Source organism: Aythya ferina (assembly GCF_964211825.1).
Source record: "Aythya ferina genome assembly, chromosome: 6".
Taxonomy (NCBI): domain Eukaryota; kingdom Metazoa; phylum Chordata; class Aves; order Anseriformes; family Anatidae; genus Aythya; species Aythya ferina.
Genome location: NC_140303.1, coordinates 25,359,501 through 25,385,769, shown reverse-complemented (window position 1 = coordinate 25,385,769; position 26,269 = coordinate 25,359,501). Strand labels below are relative to the sequence as shown.

Here is a 26,269-nt window from a genome sequence, read left to right as displayed (position 1 = left end):
TGTTTTCTGTACACAAGGAAGCGCAATAGAAATAGATACTTTTGATTTCCTTCCCAGATTAAAATAGCTAATATCGATTGCCTTACACGAACCCTGATAATTTTACACTTGTGATGGGAAAAGGGGAGCAGGGAGGGGTCATTCTGAAAGTGCTGCTGCTGATCTGGGCTTGCAGGTAGGGGCCAGGAGCACGAAGCCTTCACAAACAGGACTCTGAGTTGGGAAAGCTGAATGGAGACAAAGCCATGGGCACGGCAAGGCTCGTGCCAGCTGACAAGTCTTGGGACAGCCTCCCCTGCCCTCGCAGCCTTCCAGCCGTGCTCTCCCTGCAGCTCCAGGCTCCGTCTCTCCCCACACACCAGGCAGTGGCCGAGGTAAGGGACCCAAGCACGGCCCCGAGGAGCTCTTGGGGGGAAGCAGCCCCCAGGCAGCTTTGCCGTTCCCCTGGCAGCCCCTGCAGCCCCCGCCAGCTGCAGCTCCGCGCTTTGTCTCGGGCTGGCACGGGGCTGCGGGGGGCTGCCAGGGAACAGCTGTCGCTGCCAAGAGCCTGCTCCCTGCCAGGAGGGGCCGTGCCCGGGGGTCTCAGAGCCACAGCCGGGAGATGCAAGCCCAGGGGGGTTCTGTCCCTGCAGAGCCCTGTGCTCTGCCATTTACCCCCTGTGCCTGCCTCTGCCGGGCTCTTGCAGGGGTGGGCAGCCTCCGGATGTGCACCTAACCTGCTTTGTTAAACACTCCGTGTGCCAAATTCCCCATGGCCTTGGGCCAGGCCACCTTGTACTGTGGGGCCATGTGTGCCCTGCACCTACGATGCACGTCAATAGTGTGTCTTTCCCTGCACGCCCCAGGTACCGTACCCCTGCAGTTTTCACGCCCCAGCCCTGCACTGTGCCCCCTGTGCTCAGCACCGCTCTGTCCCCTTAGCATGGAGCCTAGGGCCCACAGCCTGTGCAGCCACCTCCCACCATCACAGCATCACAGGACGGGTTGGGTTGGAAGGGGCCTTAAAGACCACCCAGTTCCAACCCCCTGCCATTGGTTAGGGATGCCACCTACTAGATCAGGCTGCTCAAGGCCTCATCCAACATGGCCTTGAACACCTCCAGCGATGGGGCACCTGGTGCTTCTCTGCTTCTCTTGCTCACTGCTTCTCTTGGGGCAGCCTGCCCCAGTGCCCCATCACCCCGAGTGCAGAATTCCCTCCTAGCCTCTAACCTAGACCTCTTGCCTTTTAGTGTAAGGCCACGAGGCGCACCCTGCACAGCGCACAGAGCGGCGCAGGCAGCACCACGCCACGCACACAGCATGGCGACACTCCCCAGCACGTGTCCTGGGGCATATCCCACTACCCACCCCATCACCCACCCCATCACCCACCCCATCACCCACCCCACTGCCCACCCCATTCACCCCCACGGGCCAAGCCCCGCCCCCTCCCACAAGCCCCGCCCCCTTTCCTCCAAACCCCGCCCCTTTCCTCCAAGCCCCGCCCCGTGACGTCAGGCGGAGCTGTCCGCTCAGCACCATGCGCGGGGCCGGGGCCCGGGGCCGGGAGCGCCGCGCACCGCGGGGCCGCCGCCGCTGCGGGGCCGGGAGCGGAGGTGCGGGGCTGGGGGGGGGAGGCGGGCGGGAGGGGGGCGGCGGGGAGCGGGGACCGGGCACGGGCGGCGGCCCCCGGGCTGGGAGCGGCCCCCGGGGGGGCGGCGGCGGCGGGAGGGCGGCCCCCGGGGGGGGTGTGCTGGGTGCCGGGGCGGTGCCGGTGCCCCCGGGGGTGCCGCCGGGCGGGGCGGTGCAGCCGGGCCGGGGGCTGGCGGCGGCCCCGGGGCCGAACAAAGAGCGGGGCGGAGCGGGGCGGCCCGGCAGCCCTTGCGGCCCTGGCGGAGCGACGCCGCGCCCAGCACAACGGGGGGCCGGCAGCGGGGAGGGGGCGGCGGGGGGCGCGCGTGGGGGCGCGCGTGGGGACCCCCGTGGGGACCCCCGGGAGCGGGGCCGGGGGGCAGCCCCCCCGCCCGTGGTGCCCGCGGCAGCCGGAGCCCGGTGCCGGGCTAAATTGGGATGGGGACGCTTTTGGGGTGCCCCCCCGTGGGGTGCCCACGCGTGGGAATTGGGGCTGGATGGGGCTGCGTGGCCCCCAGTAGGGCGGGGGGCACTGGGCTGTGTGGCACGGCCGGGGGGGAGCCGAACAGGGCCAGGCGTGGGGCAGCGAGCCCCTAGCAGGGGGCTGCGGGGGGCTGGGGGCTGCACGGCGGGGGCACGGCGCTGTAGGGGCAGCGGGGGCAGCGTGGGGGCCCGTGGGGTGGCAGCAGGTGGGCGAGCGCTGCCGGCGCCAATGAGCAGGCGCTGGGCTCCCCTAGCAACACTGCCCGCGCCAATGGGCGCCGCAGCCGCTGCAGTGCTGCCTGCATCGCTGCCTGCGCCCCGACCCCCGGGGGCACGGCCACGCGTGGGTCAGGGGGCGCGGGGCTGCCTGCCCTCCTCCTGCCCCGCACCGCGCCATCGGGCGTCGCGCCCAGGCTCAGCGGTTAAAGTCCAATCCTGCTTAGCGTCCTCCCCCGGGATGGAGAGAGGGGCTTAGGCAGCCCCCCTGATCCCCCCGGGATTAGGCGCTGTGCTCAGCCCTCCCTCGCAGCCTGCTCCGGGAGGGTTTGCCCTGCCCTGCCTGGCCCGACTATGGTTTATCCCCAAATAAAGGGGCTGGTGGAAGGGGGATCCAGTGGTGCAAGGATGGGGTGAGAGGGCAGCAAGGAAATGTGCCCGATTGCTGCCCTGGGGAGGAGGTGACATGCACAGAGAGGAGCAAAGTGGAGCCTCGGGGGGATTAAAGCACAGGGCGCAAGGCTGGCGGCAGCACTGGCAGCTGGGGCTGCTGCTGGAGAGCCCGAGCCCGTGCCGGCCCCACAAAGAGATGACAGAGAGGCACTGAAGTCACCGCAGGTCCTGCGTGGGAGGGCGTCCTCGCCTCGTCGTGAGCTGCCTGTGTTCAGGGCAGGGGGGGAGACGTGGTGTAATTGCAGCCTGTGCCCTCGCCCTCTTCCCGGGCCCTTCCCAGTAACTTGGTGGGGTGGTTGCTGTTGTGGCCGGCCCCAAGCTGGCTGCTGTAACGTGGCACTCGGAAGGACGGAGCTGGCGCGGGGACAAGTGGTGACATTAGGCTGATCCCAAACAAACCGAGCCTGGAAGTGCGCCAGGGGAACAAAGAGATGCTGGAGCGGCCTCCAGGTGGGAGCGGGCAGACAGCAGGCTTAATTGGGCTTAGGCTGGAGCTGGATCAGTCTTTGCGAGGGATTATGACCCCTCCGTCTGTGGAGGCACCGCGGGGGCCCCCGGGTCCTCCTGCTCAGTGTCCTGGCAAGGCCGTGGGCAGCGTGGCCGTGGTGTGCCCACGCCAGGGGAAGCCCTGGGGCTATGTGGGAGCAGTGCGTGGGGTCGTGGGGAAGGGGCAGCAGCTCCCCGTGGGCCCCTGCAGGTCGGCGTGGGAGGGCTGGGTCTGGTGCGGGGACCTGCTGTTCTCTGAGGACGCTAGGAGCTGGAGTGGGGATGAAAAATAGCCAGAAATATGATTAGGGGATTGGTGAAAATGCCTTAGAGTACAAGCGTTAAGAGCTCAATCTGTTTGGCCTATAAAAATAGAAGATTGAGGGGTGACTTAATTACTGAGCATAATTACTTCGCAGGCAGAAAATACCAGGTAGTAAAAGTCTCTCTCATCTAGCAGGGAGAGGACACGCGGGAGCCGGGGGCAGGAAATGGGAGCTGCGGGCGGGTTACGAGGCGCAGCACGCGAGCCACAAAGCTCCCCGGGGATGGGCACGGCCTCCCGGGGACGCAGCATCCTTGCAGCCACCTTCTGGGCGATGGCCAGCTCCTGCTCAGCGCCAGGGCGGCAGCACGGCCCCGCTGCTGTTCCCAGCTCCCTTTCTCCCCAGCCCAGTGAGCGCTTGCCAGCGGTGCCCACATCCCCTTTCTCCCCCCCTCTCTCTCTCCAGCTGGAGCCGGTGCCAGGGCGCAGCGTTGCCCGCAAGCCATGGGGCAGGAGCGGAGGTTTTGACGCCATCCCCAAGAGTTCCCAGAGCCATGACTGCAACCGTGCAGACGCTGCGCTTCAAGCTGCTGCCGCCGCACGACACGGGCCAGGAGTGGGCGCACAGCTGCCAGCAGGAGATCGAGCGTCGCTACCAGGTGGTGCCCTCGGTGGTGTGCGCCATGTGCTGCCTCTTCGGCATCATCTACTGCTTCTTCGGTGAGCCGCCGGGGCGAGCAGAGAGCGGGGCGAGGGGCGGAAAGGCGATATTTGCCCTCGTGGTCCCTGTGGAGGCGGTGGGGCGCGGGGCTGGCCGTGTCCCCGCTGACGGTGGGGGTCTCTCCGCAGGGTACCGCTGCTTCAAGGCCGTCATGTTCCTGACGGGGCTGATGTTCGGCTCCATCATCATCTTCATGCTGTGCTACAAGGAGCGAGTGCTGGACACGCAGCTGAGCGTGGAGGCGTCGGTGGGCATCGGGCTGGGCATCGGGGTGCTGTGCGGGCTGGTCACCATGCTGGTGCGCAGCGTTGGCCTCTTCATGGTGGGGCTGCTGCTGGGGCTGCTGCTGGCGGTGGCCACGCTGGTGGTGATGGAGCAGTTCTACCACCCGCCCACCGTCTGGATCCCCATCGCGCTGCTGCTGGGCGTGGGGATGCTCTTCGCCGTGCTCACCCTGCAGTGGCAGCGCTTCTTCACCACCCTCTCCACCGCCGTCTTCGGCAGCGCCATCATGACCGTCACCGTCGACTACTTCATCGAGCTCTTCCTCCTGGTGCAGTACATTTACGAGCGCATCAAGGTGGCCCCCGCGCGCCCCATGTGCTGGTACAGCTGGGTCATCCTGGGCGTCTGGCCGCTGCTCACCACGCTGGGCGTCCTGGTCCAGTGGAAGGTCACGGCCGAGGGCTACTCTCACACTGAAGGTGCGCAGGGGACGGGGAGGGGGGAGTAAAAACGGGGACGGGGAGGGCCTGGACGCGGTGTTTTGGGGTGCAGTGCTGACCGCCCCCCTTGTCCCGCAGTGATCATCAGCCGGCAGCAGCGCCGCGTGCAGCTGATGCGCATCAAGCAGCGGGAGGACCGAAAGGAGAAGAAGAAGAAGCGGCGGCCCCACCACCCGCCGCCACACCAGCACAAGGCACACCCGCCCGAGCCCGCCTACCGCCGCAAGCCCAACCCCGTGCGCCGCTTCGATGGGGACGTGCTCTCCCCAGTGAGTCCCGCGCCCAGGGTAGAGATCTCCCCGGGCCTCGGCCGCCCCTTCCTTCTCCATGCGGGTGGGCTGGGGCGCAAGGGGAGAGGTGCCCAAGGGCCAGCAGCGTGTGCTGGGCTGGGGGCGCTGGGTCTGGGGGCTGGCAGAGCTCGGGGTGGGCTGGGGTGGCGCGGGATGGAGCGGGCCGGGAGCAGAGCCCCCTGACCTTCTCTTCTGCCCCCTCTCCCACGCAGAGCTACATCCAGAGTTTCCGGGAGCGGCAGACGGGCCCGTCCCTCACCAGCCTGATGGCCAGCTCCCACGCCGTGGTGGACCTGGACTATGACTGCAGCTCCACCGTGCCCCTCACCACGGGCTCCGGCCCCGCTGTGCGGGTATAAGCCAACCCGGTGACCTCGAGCGACACCAGCACCCCAGCCCGCTCCCGCAGACCCCAGGGACACGCGGGGCTGCTCCTTCGGCCTCGGGCGGCCGTGTGCGGCCCCGGGGTTGTGGAGGCTGCGGACGGAGACCCTTGTCGGAGCAGCGTGGGACTTGGCTAGGCGAGCCCAGGATGCCCGCGGGTCCAGCAGTGCTGGGGACACCCTTGGGCAGGGACTGAGCCCAAGGACTGGGGACATGAGCACCCGCGGACTCGTGGGGCGCGGTGCGAGCGGCTCTGCTGCGCCTTTCTCCATGGCCCAGGCTCGTCCTGCACCCCCACACCTCCCTCCCCATACTCGAGCCCCCCGTCCCCCAGAGCAGCTCCCCGTGCCTGTTCCCTCCCCGTCGTGCCCCCACAGCAACTCCCCAAGTGCCTGTGCCCCGCGTCTCTGTCTCAGAGAGCGCCTCTCCGAGCCCTCGCCCCGAGTGACCCCCGAGCATGTGCGCCCCATCCCACCCCAGCCCCAAGAGCAGCCCCCGGGCAGCGCTCCCCAAAACCTGCCTCCTTAGGGCCCCCCTGCCCTAGCCACCCTCCTTGCCCCCAGAGCAGCTTTGCCTGCCCCTCCTCGCTTTTCCTGGGCTGGACCAGGGCAGTCCTGGGGCAGCAGCTGCCCGGGCCCAGCGGTCCCCGTGGGGATGGTGCCGTGGGGTGGAGGCACCGGGGAGCAGGCGGCACCCATCCAGCATGAACTGCGCTGGTGGGGCACCACGTACATCTCCCTCAAAGGTTTTGGTGGGAGACAGGACGAGGGATGCAGCTTTTGGGTGAGGCCGGGCTGCCTCAGGGACCCCCACAGCACCAGAGGCCATCGCGGTGCTGCTGGCGACTGGATTTTGTAGCGGCTGGGGGGGGCCTGGGGGCAGCACCTCTGCGGGGCAGGGCAGGAGCCCCTGCCCAGAGCGCTGCTGCGGACAGAGGCTCCCGCCTTGTACATACTTCTCTTGCTGTGATTTGTATTAATTTATTACGGAGTGAGCCAGGACTTCCCCGCAGGCAGGACGGCAGTGGGACCAGAGCAGGGTGCCCCCCCCCACCCCGGGGTGCCGTCTCATCCCCGGCTGCTGCCCCAGGAGCTGCATGTTTCTGCCACGCCGTGTCCGCAGCGCCGCGCCACCGTCCCCCTCCCCAGCCTCTTTTGTAAATGTGCCAAACGCTGCTGAGGCCACGGCCGCACAGTAAAGAGCCTTTCGGAGCCGGCGTGCCATGGTGGGGGCTGCGCCGGGGGGCAGGGGGGAGAGGGACCCCGAGGTCTGTGCCCCGTGGGGACCTGCTACCTGGCCGTGCTGGGCTGGGACCCAGCGCTGGGGAGGAAGAAGCCACGTCAGGAAAAAAAAGGCTGTTTAATGCAGAGCCATGGGGCCGGAGCAGGATGGAGATGGTCTCCCTGTGTCTGTGCCTCCCGGGGGAAATGCGACCCTGTCTCCCAGCACTGCCATCTGTCCGTCCATCTGCACGCAGCCCCCGCGCTGCATCCCGGCTCCTAGCTCCCTGCGGGCACAGAGCCAGTCAGCATCCATGGGGGTAGTGGGCACACACGGGGTGTCCCAACAAGGCACCACCCCAAGCATCAGCCCCTCCAAGCAACGGTGGGTGAGGGCAGGGTGCCAGGGGTGGGCACAGGAGCCAGGGAGGCCGTGGGGTCACCGCTGGGGGCTCCCAGTGTGACCCCGTCCCCGTGGGGCCCCCTCCCCGCTCACCCTCCACAAGGAGCCGCGCGGTGGAGCGGTCATCGAAGGCGTCGCAGGTGTACGAGTCCTCGTCCTCGGGGCCCACACGGTGGATGATGAGCGTGCGGTAGCAGTCCAGGTTGCAGATCTCGTACTTGTCCCCGGCGAAGATCTCGGTGTCCCCGCGCAGCCAGCGCACGCGGCCCCGGGCGTGTGACACGGTGCACTCCAGCGTCGCCTTGTGCCGCGCCAGCACCGTCTTGTCCCGCAGCGGCTTCACAATCCTGATGGGCAGCGCTGGTGTGTGGGGCAGGGACATCAGCATGGGGACCTCACGGGGCAGGGACATCAGCACGGGGACCCCACAGGCTGACCATGTCACCGCCACGGCGCTGGAGCCCGGCCACCCCGTGCACACTCTACCTTCCACCTGCAGGCTGGCCTCCGAGGCGGCCGTCCTGGCCACAAAACGGATGCGTCCCGCGTCCTCAGGGCGCACGGCGCAGAGCAGCAAGAAGTGCCGGGGCCCTGTGGGAGGTGGAGATGGGCACCGCAGTGAGCAGGGTGCTGGGACCCTGCCCGGCCCTACAATCCACACCAAGCAGAGCTCTCCCAGCCCCAAAACGGGGCATGCAGGCTGCCTGGTGCGGGGTGCATGTGGCACCTTCTTGCCGTATCTTCACTGTGCTGGACACCTTGATCTTCTCCCCGTCGCGGAACCACTCGCCTGCCACGTCCCCGTGGGACACCTCGCACGTGAAGACGGCGTTGTCACCCTCCCGCAGCCGGGCGTCCTGCAGCTCCTGCACCACACGCACCTGGTGCTCTGCGGGACAGGGGCAGGGTGATGGGACCGTGTGGGCGGCCAGCACCTTGGCAGAGGGAGGGTGCCCAGGGGCCGTACCGTGGACGTGCAGCATGGCGGAGGCCTGGCAGTCGCCCGCGTCGCAGGTGTAGACCCCGGCGTCGGGCAGCTCGCAGCAGCTGAGCTGCAGGAGGCGGCGCCGACCCACCGAGTAGATGCGGCAGTGGGGCCCCGGCCGCAGCTCCCTGCCGTCCTGTCAAGGGGTCAAGGAGTGTCAGGAGGGCTGCGTGTCCCCCCCGCCCTGCCCACAGCCCCGGCTGGGGGATGAGGGTGCTGCTGTCAGCCTGGACAGGGTGGTTGTGGGCGCTCACCTTGAGCCACTTCACCTCGGCGGTGGGGCGAGACAGCTCGCACTCGAAGGTGGCAACCCCTGACTCCGGGACCCCCTGATCCCGCGGGAGCTTCAGCATGGTGATGGGAGGCTCTGAGGGGAGAGGACACAGGGTGGAGTGCTCCAGGGGAGAAAGGTTTTGGCTTTGGGGTGCAGGGATGTGGAGCGGTGCCTGGGGATCTCATCGTAGGGCTTCCAGGCACCGCTATGGGCAAGCTCCCCACGTGCCTGGAGTGGCCCTGCTGAGCGCTGCCACCTCCCCAGCTGGAGGACAGGCAGTGCTGTGTCCCCGTGTCCCCCAGTGCCGTACCCCTCACGATCAGGCGGGCGCTGCAGCGCAGGGTGTCGGTGGTGAAGGTGATGGTGCCCGAGTCCTGCAGCGTGAGCCCCTCCAGCGTCAGGCTGTGCGTGCAGCCCGTGGCACTGATCCGGCACGTGCTGCTGGGCTTCACCCGCACGCCGCCCCGTGCCCACACCCCGGGCACGCCGGCGTGGGACAGCTCCAGGAGGAAGGTGGCCGTCTCCTTCTCGAAGGTCTCCACGTCTGCCAGCGGCCTCCGGATCGACACCTTCCGGGCTGTGAGGGACCACGCTGATGAGCGGTGCTCACCCATGCCCCTGATCCTCCATCTCCCAGACCTTGCTGGAGCAAGCCCCACGTCCAGCTGCCTTCCCTCTGCCCATCCCTCTGCCCACCTCCCTGTCCGAGCACAGCCCTTCCCTGCAGCATCCCTGCAGCAGGAGGTGCCCCCATCCCCGTCCCCGTCCCCGTGGGGCCCGGCGGCACTCACGCTCCACGCTGAGCTTGGCCTGCGTGCGGTCGTGCAGGCTCTCGCAGCGGTAGGTGCCGCGGTCGGAGGGGCTGACGCTGCGGATGGTGAGGGTGCGCCGGCACCCTGATTCCTGCAGCTGGTGCTTGCCGCTGGGCTGGAGGAGGACGCCCTGCTTCAGCCACTGCACCTCGGCCGCCTCGTGGCTCACCTCCACCTCCAGGCACGCGTCCTGCTCCTCCTCCGCCACCACGTCCCGCAGCTTCCGCACGAACAGCACCTGCGCCTCTGCAGGGACAAGGTGCGGGCACGGGGTCAGCGTGCGGCCCCGGGGCTGCCCGTGTGGGTCCGTCCCTTCATCCCCTTCACGCTCACCTTGCACGCTCAGCCGGGCCGTGCTCAGCAGCCCCTCGGCGTTGGCCGTCACGGTGGCCGCGTCGGCCAGCTGGCAGCGCCGGATGGTGAGGCTGTGGCACAGCCCGCTCCTGGCCACCAGCAGCCGCTCGCTGGGGACCACGGGCTGCCCGTTCAGCTGCCACGCCACGGCCACGTCCTCGGGGGACACCATGCACTTGAAGGTGGCGTCGTCCCCCTCCAGCACCGTCAGGCTGTGCAGCTCCGCGATGATCTCCACCACCCTGGGCACTGTAGCAGGGGCGTCAGGGCGGGTGCCCCCCGGCACGGGGCGGGTGCAGGAGTTTTGGGGGTCCCTGTGCAGGGGGCTGATGCTCACCCTGCACCGTCAGCGTGGCCAGCGTCCGGTCATCATTGGATTCGCAGCAGTACTCGCCGGCGTCCTCAGGCCCCACGCAGCTCAGCACCAGCGAGCGCTCTCGCCCCTGCACCCTGATCTCCCGGCGGGTGTCGGGCGCCAGCGGCCGCCCGTCCTTCAGCCACACCACATCGCCCCTGGCCTTGCACAGCTCACACCACAGCACCACCGTCTCGCCCTGCCGCGCGCGCACGTCCGAGAGGCCGCGCAGGAACTTCACCTGCAGCTCTGCACAGCCGAGCCCATGCATCAGCAGGAGGGTCCCCACCCTGCACCGCGGTGCGTCCCCCCCAGCGATGCTCACCCCTGACACTGACGTCGAACTGCATCTGGTCGTTAGGGGACAGGCAGGTGTAGACACCAGCATCCTCCTTGGCCACGTTGCAGAGGACCAGGCTGTGCACGCGGCCGTCCTGCCGCAGCTGGCAGCGCTCGCCGGCCACCACGTGCTGCTGGGGACCCAACCAGGTGACATCGGCTCGCTCCTTGGACACCACGGCGGAGAGCACGGCGCTGCCGCCCTCCAGCACCAGCAGCTTCTCCCGCTCCTCCTGCTTGTTCACGAACAGCACGGGCGCCTCTGTGACAGGGAGCAGGGGCTCAGCTTGGTGTTGGGACGAGGAACACCATTCCTGCCCCCTCAGGGGACATCTCGGCAGGCTTACCCTTGACGTGCAGCGTGAAGTTCACCTCGTCGTCACCAGCATCGCAGAGGAAGACGCCGGCGTCGCCCAGCTCCGCTTGCTTGATGGTGAGGCTGCGTGCGGGGCCCTCGCTGCACACCAGCAGCCGCCCGCCCGAGCACAGCGTCTGCCCGTCCTTCTGCCACCGTGCCACCGCCGTCTCCGGGGCCAGCCGGGCCACCAGCGTGACGCTGTCCCCCTCCAGCACCTCCAGCGGGCTCTGCGCCTCCTCCTTGTTCAGGATGCGCACGGGCTGTGCTGTGGAGAGCAGGGGACGTGGCACGGGTCAGGGGTGACCAGCGCAGGGACAGGGTGGTGCTGCTGATGGTGGGGACTGCTGAAATGCCACAGCACGTCACCACGGAGCAGGGGCAGTGGGGTGACAGTGCCAGCAGCTGTGGGGTGCCTGAGACACCGGGGGTTGCTGCTGTGGGCCATGGCGGGGCTGACTGGGGGTGTCTGTGGGGCAGGCTGGCCATGTCTGGTGGCTAAGCTCCCCCCAGCAACAGGGCCCCAGGCAGGAATGCTGACAGAGCCCGCTCCTGCATCCCCCCCTGCACAGGCAGCCCAGCTGCTGGGTCGGGGCCATTAATTTCCACCCCCTCCCCAGCCCAAGCGCCTTGCTGGGATCAGGGATACCTGCCTGCGCCACCCCCCTCCCACCCGCACGGCCCGCTATCCCCAGCTGATAAAGTCTGGGGCTGAGCTCAGCCCTTGGCAGCCAGAGCAGGAGGAGAGGCGCCTGGGAGCCGGCCAAGGATAAATTTAACCAGCCCCTGCCTGGGGAGCCAGGAGGTATGCGTCTGACGGCCCTGACATGCCCCTTCCTCGCCGACAGCTCCAGCAGGACTTGGGGACAGGGCTCCCCCCGTCCCCTGGTGCTGCTACCCTGTCCCCTGCCACCAGCAGCAGGTCACAGAGCTGTCCCCTCCCCTCTCCGGCACTGGGTTAACCTCGGGAGCACCCGGGGAGCGAGGGACACCCGCCCTCTCACCTGCCACCTCCACGCTCGTCACCATGCGGTCGCTGGCAGCGTCGCAGACGTAGCACCCCGAGTCCCCGGGCTGTGCCGCCCGCACCGTGAGCTCCCGCAGCGCCCCGCGAGACACCGCCTGCACCCGCTCCCCCAGCTGCACCTCCCGGCCGTCCCGCAGCCAGCGCACGGCGGCATCGGGCCGGGACAGCTCGCAGGCCAGCACCAGGTCCTCCCCGGCCACCAGGCAGCGGTGCTCCGTGGCGCCCGTGTTCCCCACGATGGTCACCGGCGGCTCTGGGGCTGGAGAGAGACGCAGTGTGACACCGGGAGCTCCGGCTGCAGGGTGACGTTGCAGGGTGGGGGCAGAGGAAGGCTCCCTGCGCCTCATCCTGAGCATTCAGCCTCTGCCAGCACCCAGTGCACCCTTGGGAGGACCCACTGCAGCCGTGGGTGGTGCCGTCCCGCGAGGGAGCTCCCCCTCACCTTCCACGGAGACGCAGAAGGTGATGCTGTCGTCACGGGTGTCGCAGAGGTACTCCCCCGCATCCCCACCCATGGCACCCAGGATGACGAGCGAGCGGCGCGCCCCGTCCTCCTCCAGCCGCACGTGCCCCGTGTCCTGCAGCTTCTCCCCGTCCTTGTACCACTTCACCTCCCCGTGGGCGTGCGAGAGGAGCACCTCCAGCACCAGGTCCTCCATGGCCCGGCAGTGCCGGCGGGTCAGCAGCGCGTCCCTCTCCAGAATCCTGATGGGGGGGGCTGCGGCACCGCTCAGCACCACAGCTACCATTAACCACGGCCGGGAGCCCCTCCTGCGAGGCCTGGCTCATGGGGAGCTGTGCCAGGGGGCCGCCCACGGCCGGGGTGCTGAGGGGAGGACCCCACCACCCACCACCACAGCCCCCCGAATCCATGGGTGCACGGCACCCCATGTCCACACGCCCAGCACCCACGCCCCAGCCCCTCGCTCACCAGACACTTGGACGGTGAAGGTGACCGTGTCATCGCCAGCATCACACACGTATCTGCCTGAGTGCTCAGCTCGAGCAGCGGGGATGAGCAGGCGCCGCTGGGCGCCCTCCTCCTCCAGCACCAGGCTGCCCCCAGCCTCCAGCCTGACGCCCTCCTTGGCCCAGCGCACGGGCGCGTCCGCGCGGGACAGCTCACAGGCCAGCGTCACCGTGTCCCCCGGGGAGGCCTTCACAACGGGGGGAGGTCTCCGCGGCTGCAGGATCATCACCGGGGGCTCTGCAAGCACAGCGGCACCCACAGCTCCAGGCAGGAGCCGGTCAGCCTCAGCCGGGCTGGGAAGGGCTCCCTGCTCCCTGCTCCCCGCTGACCTGACACCTTGACGTCGAAGGAGACGGCCTCGTCCTTGCTCTCGCAGATGTACTCGCCCGTGTCCTCCGCGCTGCTCCTGGGGATGAGGAGGCAGCGCCGGGCGCCCTCCGCCAGCAGCCGCAGGTTGTGGGACTCGTCCACCTCCAGCCCGTCCTTGAACCAGCGCACGGGGGCGTCGGGCACGGACAGCTCGCACCGCAGCTCCACGCGCCCCGGCGCCTGCACCGCCAGCTCCAGCGAGCGCTGCGCGGGGTGCAGGATCCTGACTCGTGGCTCTGGCAGGGCACAAAGAAAGGGTGAGAGCTGCTCGCCATGCTGCTACTCCCACTGCTTACCCTCACCTGTGTCCACATCCCCGGGGCTGTGCAGGTGCTGGTCACAGCCTCTCCGCCCAGCACACGGGGACAGAGCCGCTGCAGGCCAGGAGCAAAGGGCGCACATCACAGCCCAGCTTCCCCTCCCCTGTGCCTTCCCAGCTGTGCCACCAACCTGCCACCACAACGTGGTAGGACACAGAGGTGTCCCCAGCTTCACAGATGAACTCTCCTGTGTCCTGCAGCTGGGCACAGGGCAGCACCAGCCGGCACCGTGTCCCCTCGCGCTCCAGCACCAGGCTCTCGCCCTCCTCCACCTCCTGCCCGTCCTTGTACCAGCACACTGGGACCTCAGCACAGGACAGCTGGCACCACAGCTCCACGCGCTGCCCGGCCGTGTAGGCTTGGGGGGCCCCCTCGTTGGAGCTGACAATCCTCACCGGCGCCTCTGCCCGGGGACAGGGGGCTCAGTGCGCTGACAAGGCAGTGCGTGAGCCCCATGCCCCATGTCACCCCCAGCAGCTCACCGATCACAGTCACCCTGAAGCTGGTGGCATCGTCCCCGGCATCGCAGGTGTACGTCCCCGAGTCCGACAGCACGGCGGTGGGGATTTGCAGCCTCCTCAGGCATCCCTCCGACTGGATGGCCAGGGTCTCGGAGGGCTCCACGGCCTCGCCGTCCTTCAGCCAGCGCACGGGGGCTCCCTCCGGGGACACCTCGCACCCCAGCAGCACTGGCAGCCCCGCCGGCACCTCCTGGAGCCGCTGGGCTTCGGGCACCGGGGCGATGCGGGCTGGTGGGGCTGGGGGAACCAAGAGGATCAGGGCTGGGGCTGAGTCCCCATGCCTGGCCCACAAACAGGGTGGGCTGTGGGGGCTCTGGGTTGCTCCAGCAGGAGATGGAGCAGCCAGCCCTGCCGAGGAGCTGCAGCTGCTGCATCCCGCAGTGGGACAGCAGGGAGCCAGCACGGGCACCAAGGGGGAAGCAAGGGCAGGAGGAGAAGGGCAGGGTGCCCCTGTGCCACGCACCCACCTGCCACAGTGATGGTGTAGAAGATGGAGTCGCCGCCCGCGTCGCAGACGAACTCTCCCGCATCCTGCGGCCGGGCGCAGGGCAGCACCAGCCGGCACCGTGTCCCCTCGCGCTCCAGCACCAGGCTCTCGCCCTCCTCCACCTCCTCCCCGTCCTTGTACCAGCACACCGGGGCCTCGGCACGGGACAGCTGGCACCACAGCTCCACGCGCTGCCCGGCCGTGTAGGCGTGGGGGAAACCCTCGTTGGAGCTGACGATCCTCACCGGCGCCTCTGCCCGGGGACAGGGGGCTCAGCACGGGGCGATCAACCCGAGCTGACGGTGGGGCAATGCAACCCCCTGCGTGGGGCAATGGCTTCGCCTGCTCACTGCTTTTAAAGCTGGAAGCCACCACCTGATCCATGTCCTGCATGGCACAAGCATTGTGCTGCCCTGCCCCGGGGCTCCCTCTGCTCTCACCCCTCTGGCACCCCAGCTCCCAGCCTGGCTGTAAATCCCTGCGTGGTGCCAATCCCCATCCCTCATGCTCATCCAAGACACCCTGCTGAGAAGCCTTCAGGAGGTCAGGATGCGGCCCCTGTGTGGCCACGGGTGCTCCCACCACCACGTCCCCAATTGCAGCGGGCTGTATTTGGCCAGGGCCGTGCCACGGGCGCTCAGCACAGCCGCAGGCGGCACGGGGCACGGCTGGCACTAAAGCACCCAGCACAGCGACCTGCCCTTCTCCCGGCCCCATGCTGGATGTCCTATCTGCCACCATCTGAGGGGTTTTTGGCCCCGTCAGGGCTCGGTGCCGGCACTCGGCAGCGCACCGCAGGGCAGCAGTGGCAGGCGGCCAGCTTGCAGGGGCCGACCTGCACCACGCCGAGCCCGCATCCGCCCCGCGCCCTGATCAAACACCCCGCGGCTCCCTGCCCAGAGGGGCTGCTAAAAGCCATCACGTCGCTGGGGACACTGAACCTGAAACCCCCCGACCTCCTGCTTGGGCCCGCTATTTCCCCATGCCCCCAGAGCCCTCTCAGAGCAGCGGGCGGTGTTAATCCCTTGGGAAGCGGGCAGCGAGCCCACGGCGGGGCCAGGCGGAGTGAGACGGGCTGAGAGCTCCAGCATAGGGACCAGAGGTGGAAATGGGGCCCACAAACAAAAGCCTTTGAAGCTGAGGAAGCACAGCCACGGTGCAAATCCACCCACAGCCACCTCCTGGAGGGCTCCACATGCAGGAAGCCCTATGTGAAGGAGGAGGGGGCGATGCCCCAGCCACACCGATGGCCCTAGGGACCCCCAGTGCCCGGCAGCCACCAGAAAACCCGGAGCTGGTGGGACTGTGGGCAGCTGGGCTCGTGCGCTGCAGCAGCCCGGGGGATAGCTGGGATGCCTGGGGGAGTCCAAGCGTGCCACAGCAGCAGCACCACTGCCCCCAGCCAAACCTGCCCCCGTGCCAGAGCGGGCACAGCCCCAGGCTGCGGCACCCCTCGCGCCCCGCTGACACTGGTACCCGTTACCCGGTGACCCAGCCCCGAGCTAACCGAGCCAGGCTCCCTAAGACCCTTTGAGCCTGAGGCATGCCAAGCTGCCGGGCTGAAAGGCCGAGCTGCAGCAGCTGGTGCTTCCCCTCCCTGGCGTTACGGGAGCTGAACTCCCCGTGCACCAAAATGCTGCGGCACGGACGGTGCTTCCTGCATCCCAAGCACTCCAGCCACTGCCTGTCCTTTCCGTGGGTGATTTTGTCTCCATCACGCTAAAATCCCTTCCTTCTTCCCCCTCCCAGCAGCTACCATTTCGCTGTTTCTCCCAGCCTCTCCTATCACCCGTCACACCGTGCACCTCCATCCCCTGCCATGAACTTCCCCCCACAGCCACCTCCTGCCGTTGCAGAGCACTTTTATCTCTGCCCTCAGACTGCCCTGCCACCAGGCTTTCCCTCTGCCCCCGTGCCCTTCCTGTGTCTGCAGGATTGTGTGTTTCGGGGCCAGCAACAGGAAGCCTTTCACTCCTTTTCGGGTTTCATTATCTTTTACCATCTGAGCTGCCACGCACCCGTGCCAGCACCCCCCCTGCGGCCGGGGGAGCCGCTGAGTGGTGCCGGCCCCGCGTGCAGGCAGCAGACCCGGCCGGATCGCCAGTATCCAAGCAACCACTAATTTTTAGGTCAGCAATTAACGCTGTCCGTCAGCTCAGCCTCCAGCTGCGAGTCACCCCACGCCAGGTGCCGGTGCTCCTACCCACTATTTTTAGGCCCTTGAGGGAGGTTTTGTTTACCGGGCAGCAAACACCCCAGCGCGGGGATGCTGGGTGCCAGCCCGCAGGGCTGCAGGGTGACCGAGCAAGCTGCCCGGTTTGCTGCCAATCCCCGTGGTTTTACACACCAAAGCTGCCACAGAGCCCCCTGCCCAACGGGTGTGCTGCTGAGCATGCACCAGGAGCATCTCTGACATGCCACCAACATCTTTCCCCTTTGGTTCTGGCCATGCACCACCCCGGGATGTGTCCCCACGCACCCACCTGCCACTGTGATGGTGTAGAAGACGGAGTCGCCACCCACGTCGCAGACGAACTCTCCCGCGTCCTGCGGCCGGGCGCAGGGCAGCACCAGCCGGCACCGTGTCCCCTCACGCTCCAGCACCAGGCTCTCGCCCTCCTCCACCTCCTCCCCGTCCTTGTACCAGCACACCGGGGCCTCGGCACGGGACAGCTGGCACCACAGCTCCACGCGCTGCCCGGCCGTGTAGGCGTGGGGGAAACCCTCGTTGGAGCTGATGATCCTCACCGGCGCCTCTGCCCGGGGACAGGGGGCTCAGTGTGGGCACTCAAAGTGTGCCACATGTGCCAAGTGCTGCTGTGGTGGCAGCTCCCAGCCCTGCCACCAGGACCCCGGGGGATAAGGAGAGGGGCAGGACACATGAAGTCACACCCAAGCTCATGCCCGCGGTGCCCAGCTCACCCGTCACGGTCACCACGAAGCTCACGGCGTCGTCCCCGGTGTCGCAGGTGTAGGTGCCGGCGTCTGCAGGGGTGGCCGAGCGGATGAGCAGCCTCCGCACGCAGCCCTCCTGCTGCATGGCGATAACACCATCCAGGGGCACAGCCTCGCCGTCCTTCAGCCAGCAGACGGGGGCTCCCTCCGGGGACACCTCGCACTCCAGCAGCACTGGCAGCCCCACCGGCAGCTCCCGGAGCCGCTGAGCTTCAGGTACCGGGGCAATGTGGGCTGGCGGGGCTGGGAGCCGGTGCAGAGGATAAAAACATTAGGGGCAGCTCCCCACCTGCTGCTCTTTCACTCACAGGACCCCAGGGTGAGTGCCTGCTCACCTTGCACGTGCAGTGTGGCCGAGTCCCGCACACCACCGGCCACGAAGGTGACCGTGGCACCGCTCTCGGCCAGCTGTGCTCCCCGGATCAGCAGCGAGTGCTCCATCCTGCAGTGCTGCACGCCGTACCGGCCACCCTCCTCCTCCCCCAGCCTCACGCCATTCAGGAACCAGGCGCCCTGCACCGAGGCCGACAGCTCCAGGGAGAAGCGTGCGTCCTCGCCGTCCCGCACCCACGCGTCCTGCAAGCCCCTCTCCAGGCGAGCCGCAGGGGCTGCAGCACAGCAGGAGCCCAGCTCCAGCAGCCTGCCAGCAGCCATCACCCACACACAGCTCCCACGCTGCGGGACGCGGGGCACCCCACAGCCCCAAAAGGGTCCCCAAGGGGCTCTGCGCCCTCACCGAGATGCACGGATCCGGGGAACTCCACGGGGCCGCTGCGGCCGTGCTTGTTGACGGCGCAGACGCGGAAGCAGTAGTCGGCCTCGCGGGGCACGCTGTCGCCCAGCACCTGCACCCGGCCGGCCAGCTCGGTGGTGAGGCACTGCACCCACTCGCCGCCCGCCGCCTCCCGGCGCTCCAGGACGTAGGTGCTGGGCGGGCGGTGGTGCACGTCGGGCGCGGGGCACCACGTCAGCAGGGCCGCGTTGCTCTGCTCCGTGCTCATCTGGGCCGCCACCGGCGTGCTGGGGGGGTCACGCTTCACACCTGCAACACACGGCCTGCGTTGGCTGCAGGGGGGCTCCCAGGCAGCATTTTTCACTGAGGTGTGCTCCAGTGCAGCACAGGGGCGCTGATGGGGCTCTGCAGCCTGCCAGCGAGACTGGAGCCCTGCTCAAAACCTTGTCCCCAAAGTGCCACCGCAGCCATCCCACCTCTCCCCCGTGTCAGCGCAGCCTGGCCCTTACACTTGACGCGGAGCTGGGAGGACGTCTGCGACTCCCCGATGGTGAAGGAGATGACGCCGGCGTCCTCGCGGGTGACGTGCACCAGCACCAGGAGGTGCGTCCTGCCGAAGCTCTTCAGCACGATGCGGGGCGTCTCGTGCAGCTGCAGCCCGTTGTGGCTCCAGCAGATCCCCTCCACCGCCTCCCGCGTCTCCACGCAGAAAGCCGCGTTCTCCCCCTCCATCACGTCCAGCTTCCGCGGCAGCCTCTTCACAATCACCCCTAGGAGAAGAGACGTGTGAGGACGCTGGGGAGCGGGCTGGGCTGGCCGGAGAGCAAGGAGCAGGGCTGGGACTGAGGAGGAGGTGGTGGGAAACGGTCACCTCGGACGGAGACCTCTGCGATGCTGCGCCCCTTGTCCTTCATCTGGCAGAGGTAGATGCCGTCGTCGTCGGTGCGGGCGTCGCGGATGGTCAGGCGCCGCACCACGCCGTGGTCCTCCATCACGTACTTGTGGCTGGGCTGCAGCTCCCGGTCCTCCAGGAACCAGGCGGTGGGGATGGTCTCCAGCGGCACGTGGCACTCCAGCACCGCGTCCTCCCGCTCCGACACCTCCACGTCCTCCAGCTGCACCTGGAACCGCACCCGGTGCTCTGCCGCCGGGAGAGACGGGCGCTGAGCACCCTCCTGACCACCTCCCTGGGCACCAGGCACCACCACCACCAGCCTGCCCACCCCCGGGAGGCTGCGCCCACGTCCTGCTCGCCGAGTGTGAGCACCCACGTGTGCAGGGCCCCCACATTCCTCCCGTGTCAGGAGCACAGCCGCGGGGGTGGCAGACGGCAGACCCCTGCTCCCGACAGCTATTTTGGGTCGCAGCAGCTGGGGAGGAGGAATTTGGTATGGGGAGCACCCGGAGCCTCAGGAAGCAAAGCCTCCCCGTGCTGAAGCACAGCATGGACTGGGGGAACAAAAGGATGCCACCACCGGCACCTCAGCAGCGAGTTGTTGGGGCTGCAGGAGCGGGCACCCAGCACGGTGCGGGGAGCGGGGCAGTGCCGGGCACAAGGGAGGTGCGGGGCAGGGATGGTCCCACAGCCGTGGTCCCACAGCCCCATCTGGGAGGGACTCCACGGTGCTGCGTGCTCCCCTGGTGCCCCGGCACGCACAGATGCCTGCCAGGCAAACCCTGACCCCACAAACCCATCCCGGGGCGCGCACCTACCCTTCACCCGGAGCTGCACGGCGCTGAGGGTCTGCCCGGCCGTGTTGGAGGCGGTGCAGACGTACAGCCCCTGGTCCTGGGGCTTGCAGTACAGCACCTTCAGGATGAAGTAGCCCTCCCGGTCCTCGTAGATGAGGTGCCGGCGGCTCGGGGCCAGGGCCTTGCCGTCCTTCTGCCAGATGATCTCTGGCTTGGGCTTGCCGGTGACGTAGCAGCGAAACTTGGCGTGCTTCCCCGCGCTCACGGCGAACGCCTTGGCCCCCGGCACCCCATTGGGCACTGGCGCCCAGGTGTCGGACCCCGCGTGCCGGTGCCGCCGCGGCTGCGGCTCGGCCAGCAGCTGGGGGCCGTTGGAGGGGGAGCCCCCGGGGGTCCCATCCGTCGCCCGCGGCTCCACCAGGAGCACGGCCGCGGCCAGGGCCTCCCGGGAGCCGCTGCGCGCCCGGCACACGTAGACCCCCGCGTCCGGGGGCCGGGCACCAAACAGCTTGAGGAAGTGCCAGTCCTCCGGTGCCTGCCCCACCGCGAAGTGGCTGCTCTCGAAGAGGTCGCCAAGCTTGTGCCCGTCCTTCTCCCACTCCAGCAGCGGGCAGGGCTGCCCGGACACCCGGCAGGAGAAGGTCACGTCCTCCCCCCGGCACACCCGCAGCGACGAGGGCCCGACCAGGAAGGTGGGTGCCTGGCTGCCCGGGCAGCCTTCCTCCTCCTCCTCCTCCTCCTCCTCCTCCTCCTGCTGCGACTCCCCCGCCTCCACTTTGAGCGTGGCCGCAGCGTAGGTCTCGCCAACGCTGTTCTTGGCCTTGCAGACGTAGAGGCCGCTGTCCTGGGGGGTGACCCGGGACACCAGCAGGCTGTACACGTTCCCCTCGGCCTCCACGTGGAAGCGTCCCGAGGGCTCGATCGGGGCCTTGTCCTTCTCCCAGAGGATGCTCGGGCGGGGCTCGCCCACGATCTGGCACCTCAGGACGGCGTCGGCGCCGCTTTGCACCGTGAAGGCGCACGGGTAGGCCAGGAACCGGGGGGCGCCCCCAAGCCCCTCCATCGCCGGCTCAAGGCAGGAGGGCAGCGGGCAGCATCAGCCTGGGGGCACAGAGAGCAGGGAGTGGGCTCAGGCTGCGGCAGAGGGGCCGGTGTGGAGCATCGTGCCCGGAGCAGAGCCACCGAGCCCAGGGGCGAAGAGGGGGCCCTGCCCAGGGGGGCGCAGGCAGCCGCTCGCTGCGCCCCGGGGTGCTGGGGATGGGGACGGCCGAGGAAGGACTGGCCCAGCACGAGCCCGTCCCCACCCGCTGGGGCATTCCTGCAGTATCGGGTGGTGGCAGGGCCGCATTCCTGCAGCATCTGGGCTGGCTCAGCACACAGGTGCTGATAAGGGGCTGTCATGGGGCTGGAGGCATCCGGCCGCATCCGGGCGCTTCCCGCCGGGCTCAGCGGGGCAGGGGAGCTGGGGCTCCCCGGGAAGAGGTGGTCCCACAGGCAGGATCCCCACCGGGGGTGGCCAAGGCCAGGACTGGACAAAATCCATTGCTCGAGCCCCGGGGGCACAGGGGATGGCCGGAGGGACGGGCCCTGCTTTCCGAGGGCACTGCCTCTGCCCCCAGCGCTGCAGGTAGCCGTGTCCACCGGCACAGGGCAGCATGCTCGGTGCCTCCCCGGGGCGAGCATGCACTTTGGCCTCTGTCTGCACCACGGCCAAGCCGGGCAGAAGCCTCCGTGCCTCCCTCGGGGAGAGCAGGAGCAAAGAGAAACCCAAATATTCCCTGGCTGGGCCAAAGGTGAAGGTAGGACAGAGCCCGTCCCCGAGGGCCAGCTTCTGCCCCAAGCCCTACCCCGGTGGGTGCACCCACGCAGACACATCCCTGCCACCTCCCCCTGACCCACAGGCCACCCCCTGGCAGCCCCCCCAGGCAGACACAGGCAGCCCCGACGGCTCGGTGGCTCCTCTCCCCCCTCAGCCACCCCTTCCCCAGTCACCCCGCCACCCCCTGCCCCGCACACACCTCGCTCCAACGCCTCTTCCCCCACCGGCACCCTGCTCCTGCCGCTTCCCCAGCTCCGCTGCCCGGCGTCAACACGCAGGGAGCGAGCGTTACGAACGCCTGCAGCTGCTGTCCCCAAAAATACCCTCTGATGACACGCCGGGTTGATAAGGCTGAGCCTGCTCCATTCAGCGCCTCGGCGGGGCAGGGCCGGCCTATGTATAGCAGCGGGCAGCAGGGCACCGCAGCACGGAGGCTGTGGGGTGCAGCACCCCCATCTGGGTGCGGGCTCAGCCTGGGGCAGCCGGCAGCACGTTGGATGGGACGCACGGCGTGGGGACGGGATGTGCCGTGCAGGGTGTGGGACGCACGGCTGGCAGGCTGCAGCCGGGGTGTGTGGGTGCAGACCCGAGGCCGTCCCTGCTGTCCCCGTGCCCTGGCGGTGCCGCAGCCCCCCGCCCTGCCACCTCAGGGTGTCCGAGCCACCCGCAGCAGCAGGGTGCCCAGCCTGCCTCCCCCGTGTGCCTCCCCACGCTGGGGCCTCACGGGGCTGTGCGCACCATCACCCTGCCCAAAATGCACTCTCAGCCTCCTGCTGTGTCCCCCCAAAAACAGAAATCTGCATCTCCCCCAGCCTGGGGGCACCCAGCAGCAGGAGCTGCAGGGCTGGTGCAGGCACCCCATCCCTCCCAGCCTGCCCCCCCAGCAGCATCCCCCCTGCACCCCCCTGCCCGGGCGCCGTGCCCCCCCCCCCCCCAGACCACACTGTCCTTGCAGTCCTCGCATTCCAGACGTCTCAGCGCTCTCGCTGCCCAGAGATAATATTCAGGGCGAGCAGACGTTTGCGTCAGTGTCAGATACGTCTCAATGCCACCCTGCCCCGGGCGGAGTGCGGCGGGCAGATGGGCTGTGCTGGCAGGCAGCGCCCCACGGCAGAGCCCCCCGAGCCCCCCGGCCATGCTGCTCCTCCTGCACCTGCTGCCCGCTGTGCTGCCCCCCGCCGCCCTGGCCAGCTGCAGCGGGGCCGGCGCCGAGCGGCAGCTCGTCCTGGCCAAGGTGCGGGCGCGGGTGCTGGAGCACCTGAGCCCCCCCGTCCTGCAGGAGGAGCCCCAGAAGGAGGCGAGGAGGCTGCACCGCAGGGACGTGCTGGAGAACGCCGAGGTGCAGCCCGAGGAGCCGGAGGACACGTCGCAGGTGATCCTCTTCCCTTCCACAGGTGAGCCCTGCTGGGATGGAGAGGGTGGAGGCGTGCTGCGCTGCGGCATGGGGTGGGACGCTTGGGAATGGGGCAGGATGTAGGGAGATGGGGTGGGATGCTAAGGGATGGGGCAAGATGCTGAAGGATGGAGCAAGGTGCCCAGGGATGGGGCAGGACACTGGCAGAGGGGGCAGGGTTGGGGTGTAGGACAGGGTGCTGTGGGATAGGGACATGTTAACAGCGTCTGATGGGACAGGGGCTTCTCGGGGGCTTGGAGACCTCCCTCTGCAGCTCAGCCAACCCCATGCCTGTGGTGCACAGCCCCAGCTGCTCCGGGGGGCTGAATCCCCCTGCCCCTAGGCTATGGGGTGCAGGGTGCCACAGCCGTGCCAGGCTGGCAGCACAGCAGGGCTGAGCAGAGCCAGGCAGAGCCATGCCGCAGGGCTGGGGCTGCAGCGGGGCTGCTGGGTGGCACTAGGTGCCAGCTGCACGGTGCCAGCAGCAGGGCACCCCCCGCAACACCCCCGGATCCCTCCATGCCCCATCCCCTGCTCCAGGCACGGCGCCCTGAGCCGTTTTCTCTCCCCGCAGACGTGCCGTGCGAGCCCATGCAGCCGGACAAGCTGCTGGAGGAAGAAGGGATCTTCACCTACCTCTTCCAGCCCTCGGCGCACGCCCTGAGCCGCACGGTGACCTCCGCCCAGCTCTGGTTTTACACCGGCCCCTCGGCCGCCCCCAACCACTCTGCCCCCGCCGTGCTGACCCTCTCCCCGCGGGGCCGGGTGCCGGTGGCAGCCACGGTGTCCCAGACGCCCGAGCACTGGACGGTGTTTGACTTCTCCCCCGCCGCGCTGCCCCACCTGGTGCAGCCGCTCTTCGTGCTCCTGGTGCGCTGCCCCGGCTGCCCCTGCCTGGCCGATGGGGACAAGATGCCCTTCCTGGTGGCCACCACGCGTGCCAAGGGTGGCCAGAGAGCTCGCCGCTCCACCGTGCCCTGGTCCCCGGCCGCCCTCAGCCTGCTGCAGCGCCCGTCCGAGGACGTGGCCGCCCACACCAACTGCCGCCGGGCGTCCCTCAACATCTCCTTCGAGGAGCTGGGCTGGGACAAGTGGATCGTGCACCCCAGCAGCTTCGTTTTCCACTACTGCCACGGGAGCTGTGCCGAGGGCCACGGGCTGAGCCACCGGCTGGGCGTGCAGCTCTGCTGTGCCGCGCTGCCCGGCACCATGCGCTCACTGCGCGTCCGCACCACCTCTGACGGCGGCTACTCCTTCAAGTACGAGACCGTGCCCAACATCCTGGCCCAGGACTGCACCTGCGTCTAGTGCCCAGCACCCCACACGGGGCTCCCCCTGCCCCCAGGACCCCCACAGCCCTGCCCCAGCCCCAGATGATGATCCCATCCCAGGGGATGGAGGAGTCGCTTGCCTGGGAGCTGCACGGCCCGGGGGAGGGATGAGAAGGAGCCGGAGGGGAGGTTTCAGGGGAGGTTTCGGTGGTGCCACCCTCACCTGCACCAGCCAGGGTTTCGTGGCTCCAGGCTGCCCTGGGTGTGTTGGTGCTGCCAGCCCTGCCCCGGGGCTGTGCCCAGCCCGCAGCAAGCCGGGGCACGGGGCTCAGGGCTGACAGCGCCTTCTGCAGAGCTGCCGGCACGATGCGTGCCCCACAGAGGCAGCCTTGTTTCTGTCCCCACCCCAAAATAAAAGACTGAGGCTGCAGGAGCGTGTCCCTGCTGCTGCAGCAGAGCACAGCCACAGGGATGGGATGGGATGGGATGGGATGGGATGGGATGGGATGGGATGGGATGGGATGGGATGGGATGGGATGGGATGGGATGGGATGGGATGGGATGGGATGGGTGTGCCAGGCGCTCGCACAGGTGGCAAGGCCAGCGGCACACAGTGCTGCGAGCCAGCCCGCTGCCAGCGGCACAGCCTGTGAGATCAGTGGGATGAGTGAATAAACCTGTTTTTACAAAAACAGCCTCAAAATGCCAGCTTCCACAAGAAATGGCAGCGTGTGGTTACACAGCGGGAAGCAAACTGCCCGGAGGCTTTAGGCTGGAGGGGACAGGCGAGCTGCAGGCATCCAGCACACAGCAGCAGGGAACAGTCTGCTGAGAGGGGTCCGGCTCCAACCCTCTGTCCCAGGGAGGGAACAGGGTGAGCTGGCCAAAAACAGGGCTCAGGGTGGCTGGTGGGAACCCGGGGTTTACCCAGCCGTGGGGCAGGATCCCTCCCCCTCCGGCTGCGGCAGAGCGGGGTGCGTGAGGAACCCCCTGCCCCAGCCGTGCAGCACGGGCTGCTGGAGCAATCCCGCAGGCCACGCCAGCACAGGCTGCCCCAGCCGAAGCCGCCCCCGCACAGCTGGAGCGACTGAGTCAGCCCAGGCCAAGCGGGGCCGGCCGGGACCCACCACGGCCCCCTGCGCCCCTTCCCTCCCCTCGGCGGCGTCAGCCGGCCCGCCCCAGCCCAGCTGCGTAGGATCCCCTTCCCACCCCTTCCTCCCAGAGGACCGGATGCAGAAGTTCAGTACAAAACGTCTCCAGCCTTTACTGAATATAGATATTAAAAAAAAAAAAAAAAGTCACAATCATCCAAGTACAAAACGACGCTACAAAATGACCGTGCTGAGATGATCAGAAATGCCCAACTGGCTCCCTGCCGCCCCCGGCTCGGGCACTGCACAGCCCCGCCGTGGGACGGGGATCCAGCCCCACAGAGGGCCCCCAGCCCCACAGCAGGAGGGGATCGGCTTTGGTCCAAAGAGCTGCTGGCAGGGAAGCGGAGGAGACGGGAAGGCCAGCCCCTGCCCTCTGCACACACATTCCCGGCAGGACAGCCCCAGCCACTCGTACGTACCGATGTGTGAGGGTGTCCCACGGCTCTGCCCCCGCGGGGACAGTGTGGGCTCCCCCGGAGGGAAACCCCTGCACCTAAAAACTTCCTCACCCCCTGGGAAGAGCAGCTGGGAAGGGGAAAGGCAAGGAGGGACCGGAATGTCCCCACTGACACCTCTGCTTCCAGCCCCGTGCCCTGCCCCGTGGGGTGGCCCGGCCAGCCGGACCCCGGGGGCAGCCCCCACGCCGCAGGGATCAGTGCTGCTGCCGTGGCCTGCACTGCTCAGCAGCAGATGACGGCGAGCACAGGGGGCACAGGGGAGGCACACGTGGGAGATGGGGCACGGGAGAGGGAAAAGGGGGAGAAATGGGAGACAGGGAGGGGCGGTGCAGGCCTAGAGTGGGTTTCGCTAAGGGAGTATAAAAA

General features: G+C 68.5%; 3 protein-coding genes across 6 annotated transcripts; 2 read left to right on the top strand and 1 right to left on the bottom strand.

The window, feature by feature from the left end:
• Positions 1 to 1,483: 1,483 nt before the first annotated feature.
• Positions 1,484 to 6,848, top strand: TMEM198 (transmembrane protein 198). Of its 2 annotated transcripts, none has more exons than XM_084522995.1 (5): positions 1,484 to 1,598; positions 3,984 to 4,237; positions 4,367 to 4,942; positions 5,042 to 5,232; positions 5,466 to 6,848. In XM_084522995.1, the coding sequence occupies exons 2-5, from the start codon at positions 4,072 to 4,074 to the stop codon at positions 5,610 to 5,612; spliced, it is 1,080 nt and encodes a 359-aa protein (XP_084379121.1). In that variant the 5' UTR covers positions 1,484 to 1,598; positions 3,984 to 4,071; the 3' UTR covers positions 5,613 to 6,848. The 2 variants fall into 2 exon arrangements, with proteins under 2 accessions (XP_084379121.1, XP_084379122.1); XM_084522996.1 differs by lacking the exon at positions 1,484 to 1,598 and adding an exon at positions 2,510 to 3,216.
• On the bottom strand, positions 5,633 to 22,187 carry OBSL1 (obscurin like cytoskeletal adaptor 1). 3 transcript variants are annotated; one of them, XM_084522992.1, is made up of 27 exons: positions 21,827 to 22,187; positions 19,830 to 20,909; positions 18,988 to 19,257; positions 18,626 to 18,886; positions 18,120 to 18,425; positions 17,719 to 17,991; positions 17,351 to 17,626; positions 16,912 to 17,184; positions 14,409 to 14,681; positions 13,903 to 14,178; positions 13,551 to 13,823; positions 13,061 to 13,336; positions 12,693 to 12,968; positions 12,204 to 12,479; positions 11,739 to 12,020; positions 10,727 to 11,002; positions 10,366 to 10,641; positions 10,023 to 10,289; positions 9,665 to 9,934; positions 9,311 to 9,577; positions 8,830 to 9,096; positions 8,500 to 8,612; positions 8,228 to 8,381; positions 7,988 to 8,149; positions 7,747 to 7,851; positions 7,354 to 7,620; positions 5,633 to 7,144 (listed from the first exon to the last, which is right to left on the bottom strand). In XM_084522992.1, the coding sequence occupies exons 2-27, from the start codon at positions 20,869 to 20,871 to the stop codon at positions 7,137 to 7,139; spliced, it is 7,065 nt and encodes a 2,354-aa protein (XP_084379118.1). In that variant the 5' UTR covers positions 20,872 to 20,909; positions 21,827 to 22,187; the 3' UTR covers positions 5,633 to 7,136. The 3 variants fall into 3 exon arrangements, with proteins under 3 accessions (XP_084379118.1, XP_084379120.1, XP_084379119.1); XM_084522994.1 differs by lacking the exon at positions 14,409 to 14,681 and having other exon boundaries at positions 21,827 to 22,186; XM_084522993.1 differs by lacking the exon at positions 16,912 to 17,184 and having other exon boundaries at positions 21,827 to 22,185.
• A 525-nt stretch (positions 22,188 to 22,712) lies between these two features.
• Positions 22,713 to 24,786, top strand: INHA (inhibin subunit alpha). Its single transcript, XM_084524080.1, has 2 exons — positions 22,713 to 23,021; positions 23,595 to 24,786. The coding sequence occupies exons 1-2, from the start codon at positions 22,763 to 22,765 to the stop codon at positions 24,326 to 24,328; spliced, it is 993 nt and encodes a 330-aa protein (XP_084380206.1). The 5' UTR covers positions 22,713 to 22,762; the 3' UTR covers positions 24,329 to 24,786.
• Positions 24,787 to 26,269: the final 1,483 nt, after the last annotated feature.